The sequence below is a fragment of the Protomyctophum bolini genome (genome assembly GCF_963924005.1).
Source record: "Protomyctophum bolini genome assembly, chromosome: 3".
NCBI lineage: Eukaryota > Metazoa > Chordata > Actinopteri > Myctophiformes > Myctophidae > Protomyctophum > Protomyctophum bolini.
Window position 1 is genome coordinate 4,889,324 of NC_137864.1, and position 10,399 is coordinate 4,899,722.

At 44.3% G+C, this 10,399-nt stretch overlaps 1 protein-coding gene across 1 annotated transcript in view; it reads right to left on the reverse strand.

Annotated features, from left to right (window-relative positions):
• Window positions 1–452: 452 nt before the first annotated feature.
• Window positions 453–10,399, reverse strand: part of LOC308311266 (E3 ubiquitin/ISG15 ligase TRIM25-like) — a 14,032-nt gene continuing 4,085 nt past the window's right edge. Inside the window, exons 3-8 of the mRNA XM_080757913.1 lie at window positions 9,423–9,503; window positions 8,710–8,862; window positions 7,122–7,284; window positions 6,267–6,305; window positions 4,897–4,977; window positions 453–2,917 (exon numbers count right to left, since the gene is read on the reverse strand). Coding sequence (XP_080614039.1) covers window positions 2,361–2,917; window positions 4,897–4,977; window positions 6,267–6,305; window positions 7,122–7,284; window positions 8,710–8,862; window positions 9,423–9,503 — 1,074 coding nt within the window. The 3' untranslated portion in view covers window positions 453–2,360. The remainder of the gene's footprint in view (window positions 2,918–4,896; window positions 4,978–6,266; window positions 6,306–7,121; window positions 7,285–8,709; window positions 8,863–9,422; window positions 9,504–10,399) is intronic.

Genomic DNA, 10,399 nt, shown 5'->3' on the forward strand with positions numbered 1-10,399 from the left:
TATTTTTCAGTCATATGGATATGAAGCATCGACTGAAGGTGGAAATGTACAAATATACCCAAAGAGTAACACAGTAAGCGCTAGAAACGAGTTAAACAACCCAGAGACTTTCCAGGTAGGCGGGGTGGCTGCAGCTGCCCGTCGCACAACAGAAACTGACATGTTAAATACGTTTTTTATTTTTTTGTATTGATATTTAATGTTTCGTGGTTACTACGAGTCGAGTCTCTGCCAGCTGAGCTTACGTCAACGATGAATCTCAGAAACGCAATGTGTTGACAGCGTGACCAGGGGTGGATTATCCGACGGGCCTGTTGGGCCAAAGCCCAGGGGGCCCTGAGCTAGGGGGGGGGGGGGGCCTTGAGCTTGAGTGTCCGCGTGACTGCGAAGAGGCTCAAGCTCAGGGCCCCCCCCCCAAAAAGGGGTAACGTGAATAACAGTGACAAACACGGTCCTTGTCACTGTTATCGACAATGGGCTTATTCATTTGTGGCAATGAAATAACCCCAAAAGTCCAAAAACCATCATGATACGGTACATTACTGTGTGTTTAAACCCTCGGTTTGCATTTATTTGGCTTAGTTTTTGGCTGTTTATTATTTTTTAAGCAATGCCTTGCTGTAAATCTGAATATCGCAGGCCTATATGTCATAAATGTTATGCGTATACACGTGTAGACAGTGTGCGCCACGTCGGGAAGAAAAAGAAAAGGTCCACGGGGGTGGGGGGCCTTTTGCATGACGGTGGCCCAGGGGCCCATCATTTCTAGATCCGCCTATGGGCGTGACGTATATTAGCAGCGACATTGCTTTCATATAACCTTGTAGTTTCAAGGCTTTTGCGGCTACATTAATTCCATTTCCTCCAGAAACTGGCTGTTATCATATATGAATGGACATCATTAACGACGCACAGCCACCCGCCCCCTGACAGAAATGATCGGTTTACTTTTCAAACGGTTCTTATATGAAGCGACCCAAAATCCCCCTATGGGGATTTCAATGCAAATAAAAAAAAGTACATGAACCTGTGTATACTGGCGCCCTCTACTGAAAGTCACGTCAGACTTCGGTGCTGCAGGCAATGGGGTATCAAATACAAAACAAAACACTGTAACCCTAAACCCGACATTTCATCTGAGGTCGCTACCAGGAAGGTTTACTTTCACTTTCACTGTAAAAAGTGAGGTTTCCCCAACTCGAATGGTAATGACTATTTTAACGCGATGACTAGCATAATTATGCAGCCGCTAGCTGTGTTCTTCGACACTAGCGATACGTATTTGTGACTTTTGCATATTCACAGACACTGCATACTCTATAACGGACTCTATAACAGAACTGTATTAAGGTAATCAAGGAATAGTATTAAGCAGTTTATAGCGGATCTGTGTCCTTCACAAATGTCCCCAGACAGGGTTCCTTCCTACAGAATAGATAGGTCATATAAGCTCTCTAGTCTCCTACTTCCATGTTCACAGCAAACCTGGCACACCCGATCATGCTTACAATTATGGATACCATAATCACTGCATCTTCATATCAAACAAAACATCATCATGGAGACTCCCATGGATTGGTTATTTCCTCTTCCATGTTTGACACAATGGAGATATGGAGAAATTGCGATAATTTCTATACGTATGTAATATTCCATTTCAAAATCCTGCAATTTCACCAAATTAGTTTCTTGATTGGATCTTGCATGTATACTGATCAGAGCTGGGAAATATGATTGACACTTGAGCCAACTAGGTTACATTTTGGGGGAGAAATCATTTTAGAACTGGAGCTCCTTTCCAGACTTCACTGACCTCCATAGGATCCATGGCCGCAGTGAAATGTTTGGAAATACAGCACTGTCAAGACACCAAAATGTGTTAGTTTGTCCTATGCTAAACAAGAAAGAGCATACCGATGAGGAGACGAATGACAGGGAGACGAAGAAAAATAATATATAGAAAGGACAGACACATTGGCCTCACCCTGGGTACACCATTACACAAATGTTTCATTTTCGGTGCTTCTTTCTGACCTGTAAAAAAAGAAAAAAAAAGGTACAAAAGCAGAGCGGACCATCCGCTTCCTCCGTCCTAGTGGAAACCAGAGAGGGTCTTGGAGGAGAGTTGCAGTTAACCCAATTTGGGGCGGGAACCCCTTTTGGTGTTAGCATTATGTTATGCTATAGCTATTGAAAAATAGCAGATCTACAAGCTCATAGCGCGCCACCGAGTGGCGCGCTACGAGCTTGTAGGTCTGCTATTTTTTGAAAAATCGAAGAACGACTGACATAGAAACATCGCTTTTTCAGAAAAACTGTCAAGACATTTTTAGAATCTGATCTCAGGTCAGAATGGCTTTTTAAGGCGGGTTTCCGTTCCCCGCCTCGGGGGGGCAGATGAGCAGCGTGGAGTCCAGGTCGAGGCGGAACGCCGGGTACAGAGGCTGGGAGAACGGGCAGCGGAACGTGTGCAGCAGCACCACGGCGTCCGACACGCCGTAGAAGGACAGCGCGCCCTTCTGCCGCTCCAGGAACACGCCGATGCGCGGACACAGCGGCGCCGCCACCGTGGTCTTGCGGTTGTCGTGCCAGGCCGCGTAGCCGGCGTGCGTGCAGCGCAGCCGCCAGGAGTTGTCGTTGCGCCCCAGCAGACAGGGCTTGCCGCCGCCCTTGCGCCCGATGGCGCGGTAGGTGACGCCGATGTCCACCCAGCCGCCGCCGCGCCACTCCACCTCCCAGTAGCTGGCTCCGCCGAACTGGCCCTCGCGGCACAGGACCTGGGCCACCGAGTCGAAGCGCTGCGGGTGGGACGGGTACGCCTGGGGCTCCTCGCCGCAGTGGACCCCCTGCTGGGGGCTCTCCAGCAGACCCAGGGTGGGGTGGGCCGTGTCCGGGTCGAGAGACAGGCGAGAGGAGACTGAAGATGGTGAAAGGATGGGGTCAGAGGGAGAATGATCATTGCAGATAAGCGCTGAGATACAGCTTGCTTACACACAGGCATTGCGAGATGTTATGTACAAACTGAACATAGGGGAGAGACAGAAGCGACAGAGAATTAGGGTCAGAATCGGAGAGCAGAAATGGGTTCAAAGAAATTGCCTAAAAGCCAAAGGGAGAGAAACGCAGAAATCCACCTCTGACTAACAATTTGTCATATTTACAACTGGTAATATACAGCTCTAAAACAGAGCAGCCTGCATCCTGTTGTTCTATGAATAATGCAGAATGAAGAGGAGTCAACACATTTAAGACAAGCCCTCCTCTCCACTCGCCTGCCATACACGTCCACCCACCAGCAGAACACTGGAGAAACCACATTCGTCAAATCACTTACCCTTTATCCAGCAGCCAGTGGCGTGCACAGACAGGGCAGGTGCTCAAGTGAAAAAAGGGCACCGTGTGTACAGCGCGTGGAACCGGCCGGTTGCCTTAATAGTGTGAGATGTATAGATTTTTGGGGCATAAATAATATATTAGAAGCTATTTTTTTTTTATCAAGAATTGATCATGGTCTATATATATATATATATATATTTTTTTTTCTTCCAAAAGGGCACATTGCTGTCCAGAGGGCAAGGGCAGATGGTGCTCTAGCACCCCCTAGTGTCTATCTGTGCACGCCACTGCCAGCAGCAGTAAGAATCTATTTGTGGACTTTCAAACCAAAATCAACCCAAAAATATGGTGGGAACTTAAAGGATAACTTTAGTTTTTTTCAACCAAGGTTCGTGTTTTAGGTTGTTATTAGAGAAAGTAAAAGATGAATGTTAATTTTCTTTCATTTGTTGCTTTCTTTCGTTTTAGGGATTTTAGCTCTTTTTGACAGGGGGGCGGGGGCATTCGAGCATGGGCCTAACTATGTATTTTTTTTACAACATTTTATGGTGATTTATTTTTGTATTATTTACTATAGTCCTAATATACCCCAGGAAATTACATCTGGCCACAGAAGATCACAGGATCTACTGAATGTGATCTACCTACTGGGGAAGGCTTATACTGTGTGTATAGGGCTCAATATGTCAGTTTGTCACATTCAATAGATCCTGTTATCTTTTGTGGTCAGATGTAATTTCTTTGGGGTTTATTAGGACTATGGTAAATAATAAAAAAATAAATCGCCATAATATTTTGTAAAGAAATACATACTTAGCCCCATGCTCGAATGCCCCCGCCCCCCTGTCAAAAACTGCTAAAATACCCAAAACAAAAGAAAGCAGCAAATGAAAGAAAATTAACACTCACCTTTTAGTTTCTCTAATAACAACCTAAAACATGAACCTTGGTTGAAAAAAACTAAAGTTGTCCTTTAAGTACTCAAAAGCATCACAGAGACACCGTTTCTTTTAGACATCAGTACCGGTAGATCACTATGTTTCCATATTTCCCCTCTGCTATTGCCGTCAACTATAGCGACACCTAGACAGGCCAAGCATTGTGGCTGACATTTGGCCTCTAGTGGAAATATGACACACGCTGCCTTAATCTGGCTGTGTGTGACCTGTTGAATTATTGACACGACATAACACGGTGCCCTATACTGTGCTCTCTGCTTGCATCCGTTGGGGAATGCCCCCCCCCCCCCCACCAACAATGGGATCGGATGTCATAAGTACAGTACGATGCCCTATCATCGATCATTGATGAGGCTCATACAAACAACAACAAAAAAAGCCAGCCGGCTTCTCAGGTGTCTCGTACACTAAAGAGCTATATGGAGAAGAGAAAGGAACGGAGAGAGGGGTATAGAAAGAGGGAGACAGAGGTGGAAAAACAGACAAGGAGACAACGAAAAAGACAGAAGGGGGGGAGGCCAAAGGATGAAAAGATTCCGAGAGATGTGAGGAATGGAAACAGCCAGGGTGTCGAGTGACTGACAGGTGTTACTGTACTTACACCTGAGGAACGTTGCTCTCATCCGCTGGTCAGTGGGCTGTAGAGACAGAGAGGAGAGAGGGAACGGAGACGCTGGCGTGGCTACAAATGAAGATGACAGAGAGAGAGAGAGAGAGAGAGAGAGACTGCAGTATTTTTTTTTCACTCTTGCAATTCATTCATAAATCACTACAACCACATTGTCCAGATTTAGTGTCATTTTATTATTTAATTTAATTAGTGTTCCTCCGCATGCGTCATCATGCCCCTCTGGTGAAACTCTTCACTGTCGGGCTGGCGACTTCACATGTTTCACCCTCTGGTGAAACTCTTCACTGTCGGGCTGGCGACTTCACATGTTTCACCCTCTGGTGAAACGCTTCACTGTCGGGCTGGCAACTGCACATGTTTCGGAGGAGACATTATGCTTGTCTACACACCTTTCTCAAGGCCAGGTTTGGGAGAAAATGGGGGAATTGGCTCAATGACAAAAGAATAGGTGGAAAATCATATGAAGTTTTATTTTGGAACAGGTTTCTGTTTTGTTTATTATGCCCCATCTTAAGATGACAAAAGTGGGTGAAATTCTTCATCATGCCACTGGAAATGATGGGATCAGGACACAAAATAATGCCAGCAACGACTACTATACCACAGCCAGCAACGGCTGTGCTAGAGCCTGGTGCACCAACAAGCGAGACTGAAGCACTAAGTATCTGTCTCTCCTGTCACTACTACAAGCTACTGTGACAGCTACTGTTACTAGTACTACTACTCCTGCTGTTACTATGGTTACTACTACTACTACGTACTAACTAATAATAATTATTGGATGGGTGCAAGGCAAGAATGACGTCAGATTAGACGATTCTTCTTTGTTCAGCTATTATGTGTCTGCTCCTGAGATGCACCGGACCAGCCCGATTTAGGCTTGAGGCGCGATGGAACCCATTTATAATGATAATTATTATTATAACAATGGGCGTGACAGCTTAGCTAACAACACTGTATAGCTCACGGCCCTGAGTGTAGGAGGGCATTGATTCAGGAGTCCCGAGTTGGTGTTGGCTGGACAGCGCTCTACCATCGCAATATAAATAATACATATTTTTATAGGTGAATGATGATGACATTAGAAGTTAACAGAGCTGAAATGAACTGGAGGTGTGCCATAGTGTGTTGTACAATGTACTGGACAATCTCATTGTCCTCTTCAAGCTGAATGAATAATTGATGTTACTGTCCCACTCGGTGTTAGATGCCATGTTAAAGCCTTCAGTCTGATAAACTGGGTCACCTGCTGCTGACAGTGTCAGGGTTGACAGGGTTGTGTCTACTGTACTGTGTGTGTGTGTGTGTGTGTGTGTGTGTGTCTTGTTTCATGTGCTTACCTTTTACACACTCTCCAACAGACACATCGCTCTCGTTAACTGGGAAGGAAACGTAGAGAAACATCCTCATAAATCGTGAAACATGGTGCCAGTGGAACCGTTGTATGTGCGTGGTGAAGTGTGCGAATGTGTAATTCTGCCGTTAAAGAGGCTGACTCAGTGTTAAAGGTCCTACAGCACGAAATGCAACTTTTCTTTATTTTATTTGTTTGTGTTTGTTTGGGCTCCCCTACGCGTCTTCTATCCCCACAAATACCCCATTTTGAACAATGAGTATGCTCGGCCACACACTAGATATACGCGAGGGGAGTGGCTGGAATGAGGGTGTATCGGAGAAAATTATTTGCATACACGTTACACAGCACCCCCAACACATCAGGACATTATGGTACTGCAGCTAAAACTGCTTTATGGACTGGTTATACATACAATATGATATTAAATATTACAAATAGTTTTAAAATGCATGTTGTAGTACCTTTCAATTTTAAATTAACTCCCTAAAGTGTGCAAATGGATAACATAACACTGAGGATTATATAAAAAAGGACTTTTTATAGCACATTGGTCCTCTTGAACATTTAATTCCATCATCAAATTAATTGATATGACAATGTATTCATATAATGCATACCCGTCATTTTGTTTTTCTTTTACAATATAAAAATAATCTGTAGTAAAAGGCCTGCATACAAAAGTATCGGCATGAAAATATGCTTGCTGTACCAAGCGGTATAACATACTGAAAAGTCTGTATTGTATATATACTGTTTCTGACAGACAGACACACACACACACACACACACACACACACACACACACACATTGGCTGAATTATAGTATGATATCCCCTACCGGCACGACAGATTTTGTCCACTTCTTCCCTGCACACCTCGTCCATGCGAGCGCGCAGGTGGCACAGGGCTTTCCTGGCCGCGCTGAAGGCCTCCGACGTCGGCAGGCTCTGGGCTCTGGAGCGCCGGCCGATGGTGAGAGGTACGCTCAGCAGGGGGGCCGCCTGGGAGATTAAACCCATTTTTAGACCCAGCTTAGATTCTACAAATGTCTTCTAAATCAGGAGAGTTTTCTGACAAAAACCCTTATGTTTCTATGTCAGTCGCTCTCAAACATTTTCATGCCCAGGACCCCCAGACATATATGCATTTGGCCGCCGACCCCCATCTGAAAATATGTTGTTCCAGGGACAACCCCCCCCCCCCCCCCCCTTTAATGTCTATCTGGGACACAAAAACATCAACATTAGGAATTAACCAGCCTTATTTCATGTGCAAATAGTCTACAAGCTCACAGTTCAATGCAGCTACACCAAAATATGGAGTGTGTTGTCTAACCAATGTGTTGTCATGGCATCAGGAACAAACAAATCAGTCATCTCCATATGTGGGCACAAAAGGGGGCATGCCCATATATAGGCATATACTGATGACATCAGGGATCTATATGAGAACAAATGGGGGCATGCCCATATATAGGCATATACTGATGACATTGGGATCTCCATATATGGGCATAAAAGGGACAAGGACTGACAGATACAGAGATCTCCATAAATGGGCATAAAAGGGTCAAAAGACAGACATATACAGAGATCTCCATATATGGGCATATCAGTCAGATCGGTGGCGGACAGGTGTGAGGGCCGCAATTTAAATGTTTTAATTTTTGTACGATGATAATAGCGCCCCTCACTTCACAGTTCACACGGGTGTGATTTTTCTTTTTTGGGTCCAGACCATTGTCTAGATCTAGAAGATCATACATGGGCCACATGCGGCCCCCACCTTCACTTAATGTGGCCCACAGATGAATTTCAGAATACTGACATGTTATTGATTTCAGCTGTTACAATTCCAAACATGCAAACATGACCCGCTTTAATTACTTACAGTCTAAATTAGTAGCTTGCTGAGTAGTATTACAAATAATGTTATTGTCTTTTTTATGTCCAATATATTTGTATTTAGTTAAAATTACTTTTCAGGATTCCAATTCAAAAATAGCAGATATACAAGTTCAAAACGCGTTTTGAACTTGTATATCGGCTATTTTTGCTACGACGTGCATGCAATCTGGAGGGAGCATGGAAATATAATGGCCCTCTCCATCGTCAAAGTTGACCACCCCTGGGCTAGATCCACACAACTCCTTCCCCTCCATTATCGCATCCTTAGAAAGCACTATGGCAGCCAGGCTCAGGGTTTTTTTTCCATTAGCCAATGCTGACTCACGCCTCAGGCTTTTAACCTTGTTTCATCCTTCTGCTCTCTCTCTGTCCCAGAGCTGGGCCATATGACTTCAAAGTAAGATCACCATTATTATTAACCCTCGATACGGTATTGGGCAACATAACCGAGATGATACTTTTAGCGATTTCCATGCAGCGTACTCTCTTAAAACGTCCGTGTCAAGTTCTGCTCCTCACCTGCAAGAAGTGGGTGTTGTCCTCCGTCTGTAGGAGCTGACTGATCTCCTGGTCTCTTCTCCTCAGCTCCTCCAGATCCTTCTCCATCATCTCGATGTCCCTCTCGGTGCGCCCGACTACGGCACGCTCCTTGGCCTCCAGCTTGCCTCGCACCTGTGTGGAAGGCACACGGTAATAAACGGAGTGCCGAGTAAACTTGGAGCCAGGAATACACTGAAATACTGATTTGTTCAATAATCCTCCACATGCCATATGAAAGAATACGAGACACAGACACGGTCAAGTCTCAGCAGTTGCTAAGACTTGTTGCTCTGGAGTCAAAATAAAATAAAATAAAATAAAATAAAATAAAATAAAATAAAATAAAATAAAATAAAATAAAATAAAATAAAATAAAATAAAATAAAATAAAATAAAATAAAATAAAATAAAATAAAATAAAATAAAATAAAATAAAATAAAATAAAATAAAATAAAATAAAATAAAATGTAGTAAAGAGCTGTAGAGACCCTGGTTGCTCAACAAACACTATAACAATGGTTACAGAATATTGCAATGATTACAGAATATTGAGCTATTATGATCAGTTTGACAAAAATGAAAAATCACTTACAATACCTATTGCATGTATATAATGTTATTATCATTCACGCTCCATCTAGGTATAATTATCAGTATCACTATGCTGCGTGTGTGCGTATGTGTGTCTGACCTCTGCCTTGGTCTTTTCCAGACGGAGGGACAATTCAGCAAACAAAGCCTCACTGTCCTCCAGCACAGTAGAGGCCTGGACCTAGAACATGAAGAGTTTGATTGATTGAACAGTTTATAGGCATACAGGCAACATTTAAAAGGCATACACTTCTATGCAAACATATAAAAGGAAATCATCATATACACTGTTAGAAATGAAGGGAAAACATGTACAGTATGGGGGGGGGGGGGGGGGGGGGTACTTAAACACTTTTACAGGGGCCAGTTTAGAATTGCAGTAAGTGCTCTTTGAGAGGTTTTGAAGGAGTCTAGGGATTCACATTTCTTAACGGCTGTTGGTAGGGCGTTCCACATTCAGTGGCATAGGAAGAGTGGTGTTCTATTGATTGACCCCAAAAGAGTTTAAGTACAGCATTAGACAGTATTAGATTATTGTCCAGTTGATTTAGCGTTCTGGCATTTCCCAATACAGTACAACTGAGCAGCGCCGGTGACATGACATCATGATGCCAAATGAGCTTAAATCACAGCTGAGTATTAGATTATTGTCCGGTTGATTTAGTGTCCTGGCATTTCCCAATAAATGCAGTACAACTGAGTAGCGGTGACATCATCCAACTATGAATGCACCAAGTAGTCCCTGTGTGTCTGTACGTCTGTAATCCACGGAACTCGAGAACCGTTCGTCCCACTTACTTCAAAATTCGACACGCGTGTTCCACACCCCCACAGGGAGTGCAGTGCCCGGTGTCGAGTCGGTCGGACCCACGGTTGTCCAGAACCGCCACAAAAGGCCTCTGACCGGGCCAGACTCCATATTGCCACAAAAGGCCTCTGCCTGGGCAAGACTCCATATTTGGGCATGCCTAAATACGGCTTCGTCCCACACCACCACAGGGAGTACAGTGCGCGGTGTCGAGTCGGTCGGACCCACGGTTGTCCAGAACCGCCCCAAAAAGGCCTCTGCCATGGTCT